Source organism: Osmia bicornis, chromosome 2 (assembly GCF_907164935.1).
Source record: "Osmia bicornis bicornis chromosome 2, iOsmBic2.1, whole genome shotgun sequence".
NCBI lineage: Eukaryota > Metazoa > Arthropoda > Insecta > Hymenoptera > Megachilidae > Osmia > Osmia bicornis.
Window position 1 is genome coordinate 9256374 of NC_060217.1, and position 21373 is coordinate 9277746.

General features: G+C 45.8%; 1 protein-coding gene across 5 annotated transcripts in view; it reads left to right on the forward strand.

Moving 5' to 3' along the window:
* LOC114883075 (mucin-5AC) overlaps positions 1-21271 on the forward strand; it is a 180384-nt gene extending 159113 nt beyond the window's left edge. For all 5 annotated transcript variants that reach the window (XM_029200443.2, XM_029200444.2, XM_029200475.2 and 2 more), the window contains 9 exons: positions 9009-13100; positions 13300-13614; positions 13710-13779; positions 13875-14290; positions 14368-16314; positions 16390-16512; positions 16608-16774; positions 16858-17072; positions 17148-21271. In XM_029200443.2, coding sequence (XP_029056276.2) covers positions 9027-13100; positions 13300-13614; positions 13710-13779; positions 13875-14290; positions 14368-16314; positions 16390-16512; positions 16608-16774; positions 16858-17072; positions 17148-17569 — 7749 coding nt within the window. In that variant the 5' untranslated portion in view covers positions 9009-9026 and the 3' untranslated portion in view covers positions 17570-21271. The remainder of the gene's footprint in view (positions 1-9008; positions 13101-13299; positions 13615-13709; positions 13780-13874; positions 14291-14367; positions 16315-16389; positions 16513-16607; positions 16775-16857; positions 17073-17147) is intronic.
* The last annotated feature ends 102 nt before the right edge of the window (positions 21272-21373 follow it).

Below are 21373 nucleotides of genomic sequence, written 5' to 3' on the forward strand. Positions count from 1 at the left end.
GGATAAATGTTTTGGCAAGTTTCCACTTGCAAATTCTCTGAAATCTTTCTTTCCTCTTTCCTTCCCACTTCCTAAATTTCAATTTATGTATCGAGCATTTCAAATTCTTGTTATTATTTAACGAAACTTTTCAAAGCTCCGTCTAAAGATATCTACAAGTCAAAATATGACTGTCAACGACACCGCCCATATAGAACGTCACGCGAAACCGAATTTTCCACCAACTTCTGTTTGCTTTCTCGAACTTCGAATCCGATGCATTGTTTGCCCGTACTCTCGGCTATGCACTTCCAACTTTGATCAAGTAATCCATTTAAGCGATTCTTGTTTCCACGTTGCCGCCTACGCATCGATTCCCATGATCTTGTCCATTGATAGAGCTTCCTACGCGTACGCGTGAATTACCAGCTTTAATCCGACCAGCTTATCAAAGAAACAGCAATTTAATCCACCTGCTCTTTGCTTCCATTTTCCAAATTTTAGATCATCTTCCAATGGACGAAAGACTTCGGACAATAGCTGGTAGCGAAAGCGTTAAGGTTCTTTCGTTTCTGAGTCATCTGTCTAAGGTGCTAACGATCGTAATGAATGCGCGCAACGATCACCTGTCGTCACAATGCTACCTGTTCATTCGCGATCTCAATTTACTCAGGAGTTTCGTTCTCGAAACTGCACAACTTCCCAGAGACCCGTGGTTCGCTTTGATCATCGGCTTTTTCTCTGCCGTTTGGCTTCGCCGACCTTATTCCAAGCTGTTTGCCGCTTGAACGGTCGCACGATATCTATCTGCTCGCTTGCACCTCTTATTTTTACTGCCCCCCGGGGGAAATTGTTTACAACCCGACCGGTATGATGAAATATCGCCGTTGTCGTGTCTATGAAAGTTGTTACGAGAATGCACAAGCGTTACGAAACATCGACGAACGAGTTAATGGACAGAGCCGGTGATCTTGAATAATGATCGCGTGCTCCTTTGGAGTTAAAGACACGGGCTCGACAGTATGTAGGTGACTATTTTTGATAGCGGGTAATTTTCAGTATAATGTTCACAGATTACAGTTTCTACCGTGATCAGGAAATACAGTTGTTAACAAAGTTCGATGCATGAATTGACATTGATCTATAAATCCTTGTTGATGCAATGCGATCATTTTGTTGAAATTCGCGTCAGAAAATGATTTGACATTTGTATGATACTAATAATACAAGGTTGCAAATTGATAGCTTGAAATTTCAGAATTAATTAATCCTGTTATTAATAATACAGAGTTTCGATGTGTCTATTTTCATCGGGGATTATAGACACGAATCGAAATAACATTTCAATGATTCGATCGATCAGTACTTTCGACGGTGGTTCCTTGGAAACGTTTTCGCAACAGATACGATTAGACAACTCGTCAAAGTTGATTAATCGTATTCTGTTTCTCGTTTGTTTCGGATGCCCGCAGGGCAAACGCAGTCGTCGTTACTCATTCTCCACTTCCATTCGCGTGAAATGTTTATCGATCATGCAACGATCTGTTTCGCATGCTAACTAACCGTGTAAACTTTCCAGTGTAACTGACAGTACCGTTACATTTCCTAAACACTTTAAAATTGCGGTAAAAAGACAATTGAACAAATACGCGTCGACTAAGGTAAATCGCGAACGTATCTATCGAAGTTTCTATTGAAAAATTTGAGACACCGAGTAAATCAGAATACTGGAACAGAGGTTAAATTAAATCGGAAACAAACTCTGCTTTCCTTCCGTGTTTAACGTCGGTTTAAAAGCTTTAGTTACAGGCAATTATTTAGTAATAGGTTAATAATAGGTTGGCTCGCAAGGTACACGTGGCGGTAACGAAGAAGCAGAGGGTAAAGGATCGATTGAAAGGCTTACGTAGCAAAGCCATAGTAAAGCATGTCCGGAGAATTTCAAAGTAGCAAATCGGCAAGAAAGCAACTTCCAAAAGTCAACACTTGTTTACAGCGAATGTTTGTTTGATAATCTCGTTTTGCTTCGAGATGGGAAACGTAAGGTACTCGGGAAGAAAAATAGATCCCAGAAGCGCAAACTAAAGTGTTTGTCGAGAGATCCCAATAGGCGAATACGTAAGGTTTAAAATAACATACAACTTTCTTTGCATACTTTTAAATTTATCGTTCTTTATTTCTGAGTATACTATCTGAATATTACATTTATTATTTAAATTGACTTTAAACGTATTGAAATCTTAGAAAACTGTATCTGTTCTTGCGATTATTAAGCACGGTGTAAAAAATAGAACCATCCAATCGCAAGGAAACAGCTTCTGCTCGAAACCGAAGACAGTTGGAGGATTAACATTTCGGCGAGGCGGGATGTTCGGTGGAAAGGTTGGATCGACCGGTAGACAGGGAAAAGAGGGGATTTGCCGGTCGATGGAAGGTGTGAGAGACAGTACGGTGCGAACGAGCGTGAAGTGGTAGAGGGTGTCGAGGGTGGGTAGGGGCTTGTTTGAGGTACGGATGCGTTTGTTGCGAGAACGGATGAGAGTGGATGCCAAGCCAAGGTGGAATGGGTCAGTTTAGCTCTCCTCTCTCTCTTCCTCTCTTTACATCCATCCATGTGTGGGTGTCTTCCCTGGTTTTCCCCTCTTCCTCCTCTCCAGCCACACAGTTCAGCCCTTTTACACGGGGTATACACATGCAAAGCCTTGATCAACGCCCGCATTAGTTTTATTGCTCGCGACCGAGCGAAGGTTTAAACTACGAATAGTCTGAAAAAGCGTTGTTAGGATGATCAAAGATTCGAGGCTCCTTTGGACGAGCCACCACTGACTCTTCCTCCCTTTGACCAAGTACGTCCGATGAAACGCTTTGATTGGTCAACTGCCAAACGAGCTCGATCGTTCTGATAACGATTTTGTTGCGGCACTCGCCGTGTACCATGCGAAATTTTTATTTATATCGGACTGGGGACTCGTTAATTCGAGTTTCGATTTAGCGAATCAATCGGTTTTCCCAAATAATCCTCGTGTAAGAGTCAGGGAAACAGGATAGGCGATTTTCTTCGCGCATTTTCGCGGCAGATACAGTCTTGCGTTCGGTCGGCGATAGCGGGACGCAAGTCAGGAAGCAATAAAAACGTGCATACCGATGGAAGGAGGAAAGTATTTCGGTTCGACTTTCCTCTTCATCGGATTCCGAGCGTGGTATCCGAGGGAAAAAGTTGGCTCGAAGACGCATGTTGCTCGCGCCAGCGCGTCTACCAGCTCCGGATGAACCAGTTCTTGCCGCGTAGCAAGCACAAGCCGCGGCTTAACTGGGCTTAAAGCGTTGCTCGACTCCCTTTACTTCCGCCACGATCCGTTGCCTGACCGTTGCACTGCCACGGCTTTTAATCGAGACTCACCGGATTATCGCGACTCGCGATCTTCCATCGACGGTAAGATTCTCTTTCTCTCTCTCTCGTCATTTGTATTCGGCAAAAAGAACCTCCTTGCCAATCCGTGGATCCGTATCTTTCGAAATATTACGAAACTTGTACGCTCGTCAGCTTAGAAAGCTGATTCGACCAGTTTTCATTCTTCTACTGATAAGTGTCTTTATCTTTTCTGAATTTCTTATAAATTACAATTTTAAATTATGCACGGTGAATAGTATATACCTTCAAATAAAAATTCACTTTCTTACTCGTAGGTTACCACCATACGTACATAGTTAACAACAAACTTCTGGATATCATCGACTTTGCTGTCTTCGAAAGTGCAAGTTTCCCAGCCTTCCTATGAAACGTTTCGACGTAATGAAACTTGCCTGTTTATCTTCTCCCTTCGATGCAGTGATTCCAGAAACAAAAAGATTCGACCTACCTTCGTTTTCGAGGGGGCATTACTCTGGGAGTTCCAGACACCCCCAGGTGTACTTACCCCTGCATGCACACCCCGTATGACGATCCTGCCTCTCGTACCAGTACCTCTTTTGTCACATCTCGCACTCACGACTGAAGACATAATTTTTAGTTCTTTTGATTTCTTTTTTCTTTTCTTTTTTTTTGGAAATCAGCCCAAATCCGCACAAGAATAAATAATTATTAAAATAATTGTCTGACAAACTTGTATTTACTTCAGGTATCTTGATAAATAAATTATTTTTAAATAGCAACCGAGTTATTATTTAATTTACTTAATTTCTTTTTTGAGTTATTATTTAATTTACTCAATTTTCTTTCCCAGTTTTATTTAGATAATTTACTTAACTGCTTTTCTGAATTATTTACTTTTCTAGAGGGAGGTGAAAACTTAGTCAGTCTTAACGCGACCGCCGAACGGTGCGGATCTATCTGTCAAACATACTAACATCTTTCATTTATTTTTAGAGTTTATTTAATTTATTTAATCTATTTTCTTAACTCAATGAATAAGTTCACATGAGAGATTAGATTTATAATTTTATCCTCTTATAGGCCTCAGCCGACCATCCATTATTATTATTATTATTATCTTATTCCTCTTTATGGGCCTGGTGGGACCCACCCCTGTTTTAATATCTCTTTAACTCTTACATCCCTTGCTGCATTCCTACATCCCTGACATTCTAGCGTCCCTTACATCCCTGTATTTTTTACATCCTCGTATCCATCACATCCCCGTATCCATCACATCCCTTACATCCCGTCATCCCTTTCATTCCGGTATCTCTTACATCTCAGCATTCCTTACATTTCTTCAACCCTTTCATCCCGGTATCTCTTACATCCCAGCATTCCTTACATTTCTTCAACCCTTTCATCCTAGTATCTCTTTTCCTTACATTTCTTCAACCCTTTCATCCTAGTATCTCTTACATCCCAGCATTCCTTACATTGTTACATTCCTTCATCCCTATATTTACCATAATAATTATACATATAATCATTGCTACGTCGAATCAGCGCCCCCTGGCGGCAAAAATGCGAACTAAATTTTCGATGTCGAATCAGCGCCCTCTGGTTTCGAAAAAAGGAACTAAAGCTTGCAAGATTTTTGGCCCCCTAGCGGCAAAAATGTGAACTAAAATTTCGATGTCGAATCAGCGCCCTCTGGTTTTGAAAAAAGGAACTAAATCTTGCTCAATTTCTGGCCCTCTGGCGGCAAAAATGTGAACTAAAATTTCGATGTCGAGTCAGCGCCCTCTGGTTTCGAAAAAAGGAACTAAAGCTTGCAAGATTTTTGGCCCTCTAGCGGCAAAAATGTGAACTAAAATTTCGATGTCGAGTCAGCGCCCTCTGGTTTCGAAAAAAGGAACTAAAGCTTGCAAGATTTTTGGCCCTCTAGCGGCAAAAATGTGAACTAAATTTTCGATGTCGAATCAGCGCCCCCTGGTGGCGAAAAAAGGAACTAAAGTTTGCAAGATTTTTGGCCCTCTAGCGGCAAAAATGTGAACTAAATTTTCGATGTCGAATCAGCGCCCTCTGGCGGCGGAAAAGGGAACTAAATTTTGCAAAATTTTTGGCCCTTTGGCGGTCAAAAACTAATTAGAAACGTTAGTTCAAATTTTGGCCGCCGTATAAGGGACACAAGGGATGCAATAGACGCAAGGAATGCAAGGAATGCAAGGAATGCAATGGATGCAACTGATGCAACGAATGCAACAGATACTAGGAATACAAGGGATACAAGAGATGGAAGGGGTGCGTGGGATGTAAGGATAGCAGGAGATACACGGGACCAAAGTGATACACGAAATACAAGGGTCATAAGGAATGCAATGGATTCAAGGGATGCTCGGGATACAAGTGTGGGCACCATGAGGCCCAAAAATGAAGTAAACTAATAAATACCTGAGAAAGGTGGGCCTTGGCTTATAAAGTGGTATGGAATAATAAATAATTGGAAGGGGTGGTCCTCGTGAGGTCCTTAAAGGGGAATAAAATAATAAATAACCGAGGAGGGTGGACTTTTGCCCATAAAAGGGGAAAAAATAATAAATAATTGGGATAGATTGTCCCCTTGTGGTCTATAGAAAGGAGTAAAATAAATAACCGTAAAGGATAAGGTGATGTGTATAAGGAGGTATAAAATAATAAATGAAAGAGATAGTAAGCCGAGGCTCACAAGAGGGATAAAATTATAAACTTCATCTCCCTTATGAGCTTATTTAATAAGCAAGGAAAATAAATAATATAAATTAAGTAAATTCGGAAAATAAATCAAAGGTATATGTATGTTCGAAAGGTAGATCCGCTCCCTTCGGCGGTCACGATAAGAGTGACTAGGTTTCACCTTGCTCTAGGTTGAACGGTTGACAGCGATGCCCGATCAGCTGTGACACGTTCCGCTTCACCGCCGCTGCAGCCGGTTATCTTCATTCGAATTAAAATTTATTTAATTATAATTTTTAATTTTGTAGTTGTCTAGTAACTAAATTATTGTTGTAACTATTGAGATTTATTATTTTTACGCGTGAATATCTTGTATAATTTTATTTAATTATGATTATTACAATGTATTTAATTTATTGGTTTTATAATTTTTATCTGTAATGTCCTGCAAATTTGTATTAATCATTTGTCTTGAATAAAATATTGATAAGTAATTACTGTGTTTTAATTTAAGTTTGATTTGGGTAAATTAAATAACAAACCAATTGCCTTTCTAAAATAATTTATTTACCAAGGCACACGAAGTGAATACAAGTATCTGTGATAACTGTTCGAAGCGAAGACGTTCTAATCTCGTGTCGAAGACTGTTGAACTTCGAACTCTATTCCAAATGTTTCATTATCCTTGAAATTTTCACTACTTCCGGGACCGCGAACGTTCCAGTCTCTCGAGGTTTCCGTGAAACTCGATGCTTTCAGAGGACTCGGTAGCAGCAAGATTTCCTGTTTAACTTCCCTTCGTCATTGTGAACGTCTTAATATTTTAGTTTCGCGGCTTCCGAAGATTCGGAACTTCCCGTCGAGTTTCACGAGCGTCGATTATCCTCGAGATTTCGCAAACGATAAATTGAAAACACTTGGAAACGGAAACGGTGTTCGATGCTCGATCGCGTTTACCTTCTAATTATACATCGACACGAATTTACTCGCCGATAGTTTCGCAATATCGTCTAAGAAACTACCGGGATGACCCAGTTAGATCGAAACGGTCAGCCAGGAGTCACAATTGTAACGGAATCACACGGGTCGATCTTTCGACGATCGAGGTCTGAGAACGAGTAGGTATATCGCAGGGAGGACGATGGATTTCCGGCGACCCTTTATCGAATTCGACGAGCAAGGATATCCTAAGTCGACTACCCCGGAAGGTTCTGATTTCTCCAGGGGCGGAAGCCAGATTGACCGAGAAACGTACAAAAATTGCGGGACTATGATACTCCCTTTGACTCCGAGCATCGATTTCCTTTCTTTTATGATTACTCCTATCTATAATCACATTGATGCAACGCGTTTCTTAGAAATCCGTGATTTGCCTTTTCTCAGAGGAACGCAAGAAATTTGACGCAACTATTTTCAAATATAATACCTCTTGAAAGTGAATACCTGAGATGACAGAGTTTCAGGAATGCGCTCAAAATTTTCTGCGTTCTTTACCATCTCTAACAAAATTCAATTTTTTATCAAAAGAAATAAAAATAATACCTACAGTTAGTTCGATTCCTGCTGCCGTTCTCCGCGCGTTCCCCGGAACGTATGAACCACTGCTTTACCCGCTGGGATATTTATTACCGTGCGGCGTTATCGAATGGCCCGTCGTGGCCAAAATCGCGCGAATTTCACTTAACGGTGCCCCAGCTGATTGCACGAGGAATCGACGTGCACACGTGTCTGCGGAAACGGGTTAAAACGGAACGGAATGGTAGGCGGAATGGAGCGGAATGAAAGGAAAAGGCAAGTTAAGTCGTAGAAGAAGGAGAGAAGGAAAGGGTGTGCTGGGAAGGGATTCGAGAAGGGCCTTTGACTGGCGCACGAAGGGGGGACCAAAGTAACCCCTCAGGTTGCTCGGTCTGCAAGGGTGCGCGATATTGATTCTCGCCTACCACTTCCACCGACGACGTTGTACATACTACCTGTACGCGACTGCTTCAAGCTGCTGGTTGTCTCCCTCGCAGACGGTGGCTCGTTGCACGTCTCAACGAGCCAGCACACGATCACACGATCCAGCCTTTCCTGCCCGTCCATGCTATCATCTCGTCCCTGATAATCGATAACGATCGCTGGCTCGAGTGGCTGTTCCATGGGATAAGATCTTCGACACCTTTCGATAGATAGCGAACGACCGATTTGCGATACTCAATTGAACGATGAACGAAAAGATGAATCGAGATTCGATAGCCTCTCGATAATTCCCTTGTACCTACTCGAAATTGACCTGCCCGATTTAGTTCCCTCGTAATTTATGCTTGTCGTCGATGATTTCATCTCCGCGATGGCGTCTATCAGGTGCACTTGCAAAGTTACGTGTAATAGAGCCACGCTGCGAGGTTACTCTATCAATCTCGACCGTTTAGCAACGTAACTCGACGTCATCGGTCTCCCCGATGCACGCCGGTTCGTAGCCCTCTCTGCGAGTTGCTGCTTCACGCGATGATCTTATCTTTCACGGAGCAACGAGATTAATAACGCGAGATCGAGCTGCCTCGGAGTTTCAGTCGGTCGCTGGAGAAAATAAGAGCGATCCGAGGGATGAGAGAAAGAACGACGGAGAGAAAGGGAAGGATGCTGGCTGGTAACGAACAAATACAAGACAATGAAGATTAATGTTTCAAGCTTGGTTCCCTGACCGTGCTGTTAGCCGACAGCACCGTGCGAACGAACTTTTCGATAATCTGTAGGGACGTTCTCTTCTCTTCTCTTCTCTTCCTGCGGTTCCCTCGTTCGTTCTTACGTTCAATTGCCTTTTCAATCGTCGAAGCACATATGAAATTATTAAACTACTTTCTTCCGTTACGATTGAAGACGATTATCAAGGCTGACCCGACTCGAATTTTATTGCAATATTAAAATTTATACTAAAAATTGAATACCTAATAAAGAAGTTTTCTTTTTTGCTTTTCAGACCAGCAGTCGGCGTGACATGGATGTGAGCTTCACGAACGTATTAGAGGGGGCTCGCCAGTACTTCCAGGGACTGCCGGTACCGAGTACAGGTGGTGCGACCGCGTCAGCGGATCACAACCTCGCAACATCAACGAGTTCCGCCTCGTCCACGTCCACGTCCCACGAGCATGGCGCCGCCTCGTCCGTGGCCCCTCCGTCACCGGCACCACCCGCACCGCAAGCACCACCGCCACTATCGTTACCGTCGCAATCGAATCCGGTTACAAGCAGTGCTAACAACAACACCAACAGCGTCAGCAATAATAACAACACCGATCAACAGACCACCAGTCGATATCTCACCGATGTCAGACCATCGTCGGTGGACAATGCTGCGACCAGTTCCAGTAGTTTCTGGAGTCCATCGGTCGAACCTTATCCTCCGCAACCTACCAGGGTCGAAGTGCCGGATACGAGGCCAGGCGATGAAAGCCCCTCCATGGAGGCAAGCTCCTCCTCCAACATCATCACTTTAACGGAGATGCAACCATCGATTAGCAGATCATCCTCGGCGTCTAGTTTTTCTCAGAAACAAGCCTCATCGTCAACCTCGTTGAACGATCTTCATCATCGTTCGCAGCCGACGACGACTGCCACCGCGCCAAGTTCGCCGCGTTTGCACCAAATGCAACCACCTCCGCAACCGCACTCGCCGGCACCGGTGTACCAGCAATTGAACCCTGTCTGTAGAACGTCGTTCTCCACGGCGGAGATACTCGCCTCGACTCACCAGTCGACCTATCAAACCGCCAATGATCGACAGTCTCAATCGAGCGCACCGGTCGTTGCACAGAGAACCCAGTACTATCCCCGTTATCATCACCCGGACATCACGAAAAGCGCCCCGGTTCCGTTCACTCAGAACTCGATCTACCAGTCGTCCAACTTAGCGGCGCCGTCCTCGGGAAACGTTCTGCCGACAACCAGGACAACACCGGCGGAACAGAGCAACCTTGGCTCGGTTCCTAGCCAAGGCCGAGTTCAAGAGCAAAGGGTGCCTACTTGCTACGGTAACAACGCGATCCCGCCGATGAACACGGCTTCGAATTATGGCCCGTCCGCGTCTCAGAATTACCGAGCCTCCCCGCATCAACAGCAACAGAATCGATCAAGCTCGTCGACAAATTCGCATTTGGACAGATCGCACTCTTCGCGGCTCTCTTCGTCTCCGTCCTGTTCCTCGGCGAATCCGTGCAGCCCTCGTCACGCCGGTAACACGAGTCACATTCCTTCGTCGTCTTCGTCTTCGTCGTCGTCGTCTTTTCAAAATCTTCCGGCACACATTCCTTCGTCGCATATACCGTCTGCCGGAACCGTGCACCCTCAGCATCATCCTCAACAACAGCAACAGCAACAGCAACAGCAGTCATCTCAGATGCAGCATCAACTTTCTAGTCGAATAAACGTGTCTCCGCATTCGATCGGCAACCAGTCCTACGGCGGTCGAATGATGGTTCACGGGGTCTCGGCGTCGTCGTCGTCCTCCTCCTCGTCCTCCTCATCTTCCATCCCAGCCTCCTCCTCGTCGAATCAGATGCCACCACCACCACCGGCGCTAAGCGGTTATCATCCCGTCGCTTCACCCCATGACGTTCCTCATCACGCCACTCCATCGCCGCACAGACAATCCCCTCACGTGTCCACCCTACACAATCCTCACGCTTCGCCCCATCACGCTCCCTCTCCTCACAGTAGCTTCCAGCCACACTCACCGACTTATCCGCCACCACCTCCGCCGCCGCCGCCGCCACCCGTAGCTACCTCCACCCCTCATTCGTACAGCCTTCCGATTACGACGCAGCATTACCAGCCGAGTACCGGATACGCCGCTAACCCGTACGGCATGCCGCCCCAGTCTTCGTATCATTCCTTCCAAAAGAATTCTCAACCGGTGCACACGCAGCCAGCCGCCAGTTACTATCCTCAGTCCGGTCGATCTCAGAGCCAGCCGTACGTCCAGCAAATGCCGATGCCTGCACCGCCGCAATCGATCTGCTCCGGAAGCGGAAACAGCAACGCTGGCACTGGTTATCAGCAAAGCAAACCGGTCACCTACAATGGCGTTGATTCGAAGAGAAACTCAATGGAGCTACCCTATGGATCCTATCGATCTCCGCAGACGTCCGTTCCGAGAGGCGGTAGTAACACGCACAACCTTCCACCCATCGCAGCCCTCTCCTCCTATCATTCGAACAGGAGAGAAACCGCGAGCAAAGCGCAAGCGATGCAACGGCAACGTGCCTACTCAGCAGCGAGCACAACGAACAAAGTTTCGGTCGTAACGCCGCCCATTTCCTCCTCGATGGCCGCGCCTCAAAGGGTACCAGAGTATCCCGTAACTCTGCCCGGTATGAATCACGCGATGCCGGTGAACGGAAGGACGACAACGGTGACGAATTCCTCTTACAGCAGATACGCGAACCAACACGGTTACTCTACCTACGCCACCACCATGGCTCCCAGTCACCACGCCAATAATTCCTCCAGCAACACCACCGTCACCTCTATCGGCGTCAACGTCGCGACCAGATCTTCCGCTCCGGCTACCACGATGCACGCCTATCACGCCACCACCGACGCCAGTAGTCGCACGCCATCCTCTTATCACCCGCAGCCTATAAGAACCAACGAAGATTACGGATACAAGGAGTACCAAAATTCTTATCAAAATTCGTCTACACCTACCGTTCAGTCCACCCTCGCCTCCTCCATCGTCACTCCTCCGCCGCAAACGAACGGAGTTAGAAAGCGAGAATCCCCGTTGGACCTGTCCGTGAAGACGGTGAAGACGTCGGCGGACTCGACCGCTCAGGACGACTTAGAGACGATCGCGACGGATAAACACGTTACCAGTTCCACCGTCGTCTCCTCGAGAAGCAACAGCGCGAGGTCGATGCTGCCACCCCCTGCGCAGCCTCCTCCGCAAACAGCCAGCTATCCCGTTTACGACAATCGACCATCGAGCAACAACTCCGCAAGAAGCTTACCTCCGACTAGCAACGTTCGAACGTCCACGCCTCAAACGGTCTGCGCGCCCAAGGTTGACTTTCTACCGAATTTCAATTCCGCGCCGCTCCGCAATCATCACGGCCAACCGCACGAGAATACTCTTCAACGGAGAAGTTCGACGCAACAGCTGTACGCTCCGCCCCCGCAGTCTCAACATCCTAATAATACCGCTCCACTGCCCCACATGTCCACCTTTAAAAAGACTTTACTGCCTACCACGCAGGTGTACGACGGAGTAACCGCGCCAGCGCCTCCTCCACCGGTTCCGCCATCCTCTTACCTGTCGGCAAACGACTCGAGATCATCCAGGTATCCGGCATCCATGTTGGATCCCGCCAGAATAGGTCCAGCCGCGTTGCCGCTTCAAGACTATCCGCCGTCCGATCCGTCGAAATATTACCTGGACAGTAGAAATAAATTCGGTCAGCCTGCGCCTGTTCAGAGGGATCGAACTGGCTGCAAGAGGCCCGGCGAGACGATCTACGGTTCCGGAGGGCCTAACAAGCAACCCAGGCTCGACATGTGGATCCAACAGAAATTGTCAACCGCGAAGGCTTTGTACGAGCAACAGAAACGACAGGAGATGAATTTACCTGTACCTCTGCCGAACGGCACCCTGGTCGCGCCTAACACCTACGAACAGAGATCGGACAGCGGTTACTCGTCGTCCGAGTCGTCGAGGTATCAGCAAGCGTACTGTGATAAGAGGAGCTACGCGGAATCGAAGATTCCTCATAGTTCGCCGCCGTACAATCATCCGGTTATCGCGAAGCCCGCGAACGTGCACTCTTTGCCCCAATCGCCGAGCACCGGTCATTCCGCTTATCCGAATTATCGTCCGAGTCAGAAGGCAGCAGTTCCGCCGCCCCTCGGCGCTGCTTCCGGCGGACAGCCGGCGGAACCACCGAGCAACACCGGGGCTGATAAACGAGTACTCAGTTTGCTGAGGAACAGCCTGGAAAATAAACAACAGAGAGAGGAACAGCTGAACAGCCAACAGCCTATCCTGGCTAACCATGGTCAACAGAGTTTCCAGAACAAGGTAAGGGGCGTCGTGTCGAACGAAGAAATTCTCATCAAGTTTAGATCAGATATTCATAGAATCATAGAAACCATACGAAACCGTACTTCTACTTTCGAGAGATTAATGTAAACGTCATTCCGGATGTCGCGTTAACTCTCGGAAGTAAGAAGAGCTGTCTGTTAACCGGCTAACGTGCGATGTTACTCTATTCCCAAAGGTTGTTGCACCGGTCGAGCCGAAAACGAACATCGGAAGACACAACCTGTCACCGTTCACAGCGGCGAGTTTGCTGGAACGAAACAGCAACACGCCGCCCCATTACAAGTTCCATGTGCCGAGAGCCATAGACTCGATCACTCAGGAGGCCCCCCGTAGCTTGTACGGCTCCAGAGTAAATTCATCCGCCACGCTACCTGGCAAGGAAGCACTCCTGGGACCCCGAGGAGCGGAGAATCAGATCCACCGTGACAAAGACGACGGCCTCGCCGCCATATTAGCCGCCAAGATCAGAACTAAGGGGGAACTTAAACAGGTGAATGAAACGAGGATATCTTCTTACCCTGTGCTCGCTTAACGCCCGGATACAGGTTGTTGATGTACATCATTTTTTCTTATTTTCTCTCCAAGGTGGGAACTGGCCACTTCACGAGCAAGCCAACGACCGTACCCTCTCAAGATTCCTCTTCAACGCCGAAGGGTATTTTTCCTATTATTATTTAATCATATTATTTTTAGTTTTGAAAAATTTTCTTCACCCTATGTGTTTCTCTTTGTTCCTCTTTTTAATCCTAGAACCGGATAGCGCTGCGTCGACGTCCACACCGCAATCTGGCTCATCGGCGGGTAGCCCGCCAAAGTTGACCCGCGAAAAAGTCGCCTGTTTACCACCGAGAAGACGGCTGTTCTCCAGAACGGAAGAGGAGAACATGCCGGTGGCCGCGACGGTTCCTGTTCCAGTTCCTGCGCCCGCGATCGCTTCCAGCGTGCCAGCGCGAGCTAGCGGGTTCAGAAGTTCCTCGGAGACTTCGGTCTTCGACTTCAGGGAAAGCGATTCCGAGGGTGAGATGCCGGTATTGGAACGACAGACACTCGAGGAGATGAGGAGGGACAGGAAACAGCTGACCAAAGTGCAACCACCGGTTCCTCTCAACGACGCTATGTGTATGAGCATGACCTCGTCGACGGATCTCGTGAAAATAGAGTTAAAGGTATGATCGATCCTTCGGGAGCCTAATAATATTTTCTAATACAATTTATAATTACACTTTTCCATTGTTGCGTTCAGGAGAACGACAAGATCACCGAGGTGGACACGTTCTGGTCCAGCACGTGCGACAAGTTCATGGAACAACTGCGAACTGGGGACGCGATGAAGAAGCGGAGTCGCAAGAAGAAAGTAAGCTGCACGATCACGTCGAAACTCGAGGACACTGGCAACGAGAGCAGCAAAGAGTCCGATGCCAACACGTCTCAGATCAAACCTGAGGACATTAAGAAGGAGATAGAGGATGTTGGATCCCCGGTGGACGTCAAAGACGAATCCCCAAAAATACCTATCAAGGAAGAGGAGGCACCGATGATGAAGGAGGTGAAACTGGAAGTGAAGGTCGAGCCAGAGGTCTGCAAAGAGGAAACCAAGAACTCCAGTGACGAGGAGGTGCCGCTCATTCGACGGACCAAGAGGAAAGGTAAGAAAGACGAGAGCGATTGCGAAGAGGAATTAATATCCAGGAAGAGGAGAGTTCGTCGAGGGAGCAGAATCAAGTTGCAGTCGTCCAGCGGTAGTGAATCATCCAGCGAAGAGAGCGATGCTAGTACCGAATTCGGACCTGGTTCCACCGTGGCTGACAGGTTGAGAGCTAGAAAACGCAGCACTACGAACAACGTAGACTCCGAAGGAATGAAACTGAGATCTAGGGATACAACGCCACAGAAAGCAAAAGGGGAAAAAGAATCGAAAGGCTCCACCTCGAAGACAACCGCGACCACCCAGAAGGGTAAACCGAAGCCTCTGTTCGGGGATGGTAGTGATTTTAGGCCTGGCTGGGAGGAGGAGGTATACGTGTACAAGAAATCATTAAGGATGCCACCTAGATTGATAACTGTATCGAAACCGTCGAGGTTTCACAGGTTATCCACCTCGTTACCTGACCTGGACCCAGGATCTCCCGCGTTGTCCGTGTCGATGGACAGTTCTGACGTGTGTTTGGGTAGGAAAAAGGTGGTGGACAGTGATGTGGAGTCAAACTACAGCTTCAGCACCGCGACGTTTGGACTAGGTAGCAAGATCGACGACGAAGAAGCCACCTCCTCTACCACGATCTCCTGTCCTCCGAAGGCTATGAAACACTCCAAGACGGAGGGTAGTTCTATCGTTGACGTCCTAGCTCAGAAAGTCGGTACCAGTAAGAAGGAGCAGAAGAGGAAACAGAAGGAGAAGTTGGATAAGAACGGTGGCAAGCTGCTTCAGAAAGGTAGCAACGAGCCGGAACTACTTCCGACCCCGAGTTTGACACCTTTGCTGGAAACATCGAAAGGCAAGTCTCCTGTGAAAGACAAGTTACTGAAGCCCATCAAAGTGACCGACTCGTTCTTGCTCGGCTACTTCCGCAAGGAAACTGTTAATAACTTCCGAGACACGTTCAAGAACAATCACGCTTTACCGAACGAGTTCTCCACGCTGGTGCTGAAGAGCAGGACGAGGACCGAGACGCGGGTGCTAAAGAAACAGGCAACGATCAGGGAAGTATTCGGCGAGGACAGACCAGCCTCGGCGCCTCCGATGCAGAACCACGATGACACTTCTCAGGACGATGATTCGCAGAACGAGACACCGGAGAACACGTTGGGCAAAGTGAAGACGTTGAAACAGAAAGTGGTCTCCCGTTTGAAGAACGTCGGTATCTTGAGGAGTCACAAAGCGATCATGAACTCTAAACGTCATCTGTTAATCGCGAAGAGACGAAAGGATCTGTTAAAATCGTTGGCCGAGAAGAAGCTGCAAAGCCTGAAGACGGAAGTTGACGAAGAGGCGACTCACGAGGAAACGAACGACGCGCAAGAAGTAGAGAACAACGAGCTAGACGACGAGACCAACGAGTCGGAAGTTCCTAATAAGAAGAAGCTCAAACTACGGACCAGCCGGCGAAAGTTCCGCTCCGGATTCGACTATATCCGTAAAAAGAAGAAGCCGTTGAAGAAGGACGAAACGTTACCTAAAGAGAGAAAGAGGGTATGTTTTAATTAACAGTTAATGAGAATCATTGCTATGGATCGATGGATTTATGGAAAAACCTGTGTCTTACAGCAAGTACTGGCGAGGCCGAGTCCAGAATGCGTTGCAGACATTCAATCGGAAATTAGGACCTGGGTAATCAAGAAGGGTGTCGGTGAAACGATGCTGCATCGAGCCGCGAGACTCGGTTACACGGTAAGAAATTTCTTCCTGTTAATTCAATCACCATCATCCAATAAATTAAATAATACTCAATGTACCTAAATTGTAAATTTGTATTCTCTTTGTAGGATGTCACGGCGTACTGCTTGGAGAAGCTGAATAACGCGCCGAGTCCCAAGGATAACGCAGGTTACACGCCTCTCCACGAAGCGTGTTCGAAGGGTCATCTCGAGATCGCGAAGCTGTTGCTCGCGTACGGAGCAAACGCCAGCGAAAGTGCCAACGGAGGAATAAGGTAACTACTATCAAAATCTATATTATTTCAACAATATTAATATTGCAGTTGCAAGTTATTCAAATCTGTTTGTTATTATCTAGGCCACTTCACGAGGCGGCAGAAAATGGTGCTACGGAGCTTGTACGCCTGTTACTTTCCTACGGAGCTGATCCTCTGTTGGCTACTTATTCCGGACAAACCCCGCTGATGCTGGCCGCGGAGACGGACGCGTACTCGATTCTTGAGCAACATTTGGACGACATTCAGGGTCATGCGAGCACGCCTTGGTCGTTCGGTGGTCCATCTACAATTTTCGGTCAGTTACATTTTCATAAAGGATCCTCGATGATTTATCAATTCCAAATCTAAGCGACGATTGATTTTATTTCAGACCCGGAAGAGACCGGTTACAACCCTCTGGACGATCCGCCGATGAACAATCCAGAGCCAGAGTTGGACGAAATCGAGATGGAAGTGAGCGACGTGAACCTGCCAGTTTTGTTCTCCCTTACCAACGATTCCGACAAATGGGTGCTGATGCAGGACTTGATGGCAGCTCTGAGGATAAAAAGTCGGGACGCTTTGCTGCGCCAAGTGAATCCTAAAGCGTCATCCGGACCCCCGGCTATCGCCCATCGCGAGGTAATGAAAGAACTGAAGCTCCAAGATTTCTTGGAACAATCTCGTTGCTGCCACTTGCTCAGCGGTGGCGAGAGGATCAACGTGCGCGGCTCGAAGGTGACTCTGATCAAGTACAACGACAAAGTGAGGTCCCTGTTGAACGCGGAGAAGGTGGTGATCAGTCTCAGGTGACAGGAGGCGTCGCTGGGGCGGTGTTCACCCCAGGCTAAACCGTCGACTTCCAACGCGAAGGAAGCATCGAAGAAGAACTCGATCGTTTCGCCGAAACGCGAGAGGCAAGGCAGAACGCGACAGGGTAACAAGACAGCTATCGCGGATTGAAAAAACGTGGCTGAACTGTCCGATGTCCAGGTTTCAAGCACCTGTAACACACATCGAAGTTTCCTTCTTAGTCCGTGATTATTGAAGCACATTGTACGGCGAACAAGGTGCATACACGATGTGCGGTGCAAAATCGATTTAGGTAAAGTTTAGAATGGATCGAAGAGCCGAATACCGTCGAGTGTGTCAGCGAACAGTGACACAACGTTTAATTATTAGCAGTATTTATTGGCAGATGTTCTACGCTACTATTTGCGGATTACAGTGATATTTTATTGACATACTGCGTGAGACGAGCTGACGCGATGATCGGGTTTTTAAATACAACGCTTCTCTACGAAGATTGTCGTCGTTCCTGTCCGAGAATACTTGTACCATATTTCGATAACTACTTAATCAAACGACTCGATTCGAACGCAAGCCGAATAGCTTGGGAGCAAAAACCTCGCGAGAAGAATTACTCGAGACGATATCATACGAGATTCTTCGAAAGATATTTTTTTTATCGTCACCATAGGAAATGCTGCTATGTTTTTACGCGCTTCTGTTTCGAATTCGATCGTTCGTTCGGATGAATTGATACTCAAGAGATAGGTTTTGAAAGATGTACGAGAAACAGACACTGTAATAATTGTATATTCTTTCACGTTCTCGACACTTCGATCACGTTTGTTGCGTTAGCTGTTAATAGAGTACGAGACAATTTAACTCGTAACATCGATACGTCATCGAGAGTTTTTCTTTTTTTTTTTTCTTTCACGTTACCACATTGTTAGTTTCGTTTCGTTTCTCATTTCTTGTCTATTGCTAGCGAGTCAATTATAGAGTATAATTCGGTTGATTATGTTTATCGTTTAGATTTAAGCAAGCGTTGGATTTAACCGTCGAAAGCGAAGCATTTACGTTTTTTTCGTCCCCCGGTTTATTACCGTTGTATCTTCCTTTCCGTTCTGTTTTTATCCTGGGATGTGCAATTTCGTCAATTCGCTTCTCGTTAAACGATTACGAGCCGACCGACCGACCGACGACCGATGAACGCGATCGATTATGGAAAAAGGAAAAGCGTGGGGAAAAAGAAAAAGAGGAATCGTTGGATCACGAACGTGTTATCGGACAGCGATCGGATCGTCCAGTGTTCACTGTGCAATAACCCTCGTCCAACCGGCGACGATTGGTTCTCAAATTAGCGATTTCCGTTGACCATGTTACAAATTAAGTTTAATTGTTCGCTTTAGAAGCAGGAGGACGAGCGATCGACGCGTTCACTGTTGCCTAATTGTATCAATTTTAACGTTTGTCCTCTCTAAAATATACATTAATATTGTTTAAGTTTTTCCATTTCCTTTTTTTTTAGAGTTCCATCTAAACGTGTTTATATTAACGTACTTCCTCGTTATTCATGATTTTAATATAAATTAAACGATATTCTTAATTGAATGTTTCATTGATTAACCCTCGAACGATGGATCGCTGAAACAGTTAAGCAGTTTTTTATTTTAATTTTCTGAGTTCCAGATCGAAAGTCTTCCGTTTAAAAATGTTTTAGCTCACGATTGACCCTGCTCCACCAGTCGAGGGTTAACGAAGAATCAATTTCTCGATGAGATACGTGATTTACCGATCGAATTATCACGTTCAGCAGTGAACGCGTTAATAATCGACGCGATACGATACATAAGGAGTTTTAATGAAAAGGAAAAAATTTATTTTAAGCGTCGACGGACCCGATGTATTCACGTACTTACGAATAGAAAGCTCCTTACGTGTTGCAAGCTTCAATAAGCGTTTTCGTTTATCGTAAATCATACTAGCGCGCGTTTCATTTCACTTTGCATACACAAGATTTTCAATTGTTACGATCAGTCTCAGGGAACTGTCTATCTGTATGCGTAATCGCGATTATCCTATGCGTTCAATGGATTGAATAGAAACGCGGCCAGGCATCATCCGTGCTCGATCAACGTACGAACGTTTATTAAGGATGTTTTTAATTTAATTGTCCACGGGTGCGGTGTAAATTAGACGAGGAAACGTGTACGAGTATTTGATCGAGCACAGATCCTCCTCGTTTGCTGGCCGCGCTCTCGCTGCTGCTGCTCGTTAATTTTATTTAGCTGACCATTTACACGGATATTAAACGCGGACAGTGGTGTGCAGTTAACGCGTGTACATACCTATTTTCGAATAAGAAACGACGCGCGCGTCTACGGCTAATCAGGGCCCTCCCCCGTTTCGCATCGCGGCGTTCAATTTCGCGAGACACCGTGTAAGAAAAAGCTCGTCGGGTATCCGTGTAACGAGCGGGGATAACGGGTGAAATTAGAAGAGAACGAATAACCCGCAAAGGTGCAAGATAGATGTGGGAGTGGACGAGTTTTGAAACGGTAATCGAAACATACACTTCTGTGTACGTATTGTGCGTAATGTACCTTTTTAAATGTAAAGTAGACGAGATACCGAGCAATAGCGTGTAAGTAGAAGAAAGACGCTTGTTCATATTATTAGGGGCGTCTGTCGCACGTGTAATTGCGTATAAGAATGCATACGAAACGATGAGAACAGTATCGACGTTTTAGAGAAACTTGGCGTTATTTCGGCGAAACCTCGAACAGAAAGGGTTGCGCCATCGGGGTCTTGTAAATGTATATATAAAAAAATCTTTCTCGCAATATAGGGGCTACGCAGATACTACCGTGCTACTAATTATTATTAATTAATTAATTAATTATTATTATCGTTAACTATTTACTATTACCGGTCACCGATTACTACGACTACTACGATTACCGCTAATTACTATTACTATTTGCCACTACCACTGCTACTACTATCACTACCGCTACCGACGACAAACTATGATATATTATTAATTACCATTGTCACAACTATCCGCTTTTTTTATTGTACGATATATACATAATAGCGAACTATGAATGTACATTTTCTTAGCTGTAACGTTCTACCCCCATCCCCCTACCCCCATCTCGATTGTAATTTATAATTAATATAAAAGGATACATCTAAATGTGTTAAACGGAAAAAAAAAAGTGAAGAAGAAAACCGCTACTGCTTTGCGAGAAGAAGGAATTCTATGTGAGAGAAGAACAAATATATATATATATATATAAATATGAATATAAATATATATGTATATATACGTACATATACATATATTTTATTTCGACAAAAAAGATTTAGTTTAATGGATATGATAACGTTAGAAACGCGACGGTGATGTATGCAAATTAAATTCTCTCTGTGATTCGTCTAAAGAAATATGTAACTAAGGAAGTAGAAAAGAAAAAATAACGAAGAAAAATGGCAAAAGAGTTATTATGATTTAACAAGCATTAATTAGTATTATTATTGTCATTCGTCATTGCTCCGTACCATCAAAAGTTTAGCGAAGAATTAAAAAAAAAAGAAAAAAAATTTAGAATGGAACGACAAACTCGATTTTCGTAATGAACTCGACTCGTGAATTTTCTTTTCGCTAATAACAGTAACGAGTTATCCTATTGATGTAATAAAAAAAACAAGTATTTTTACCGATCTCTCTGTGATCTTTGATTCATTCACATCCCCTATTACCAATTAGCGTTAAGTTTCAGTTCAGAACGAGGAGCAGGGGAGGAGACGCGTGGTGTTCACGAA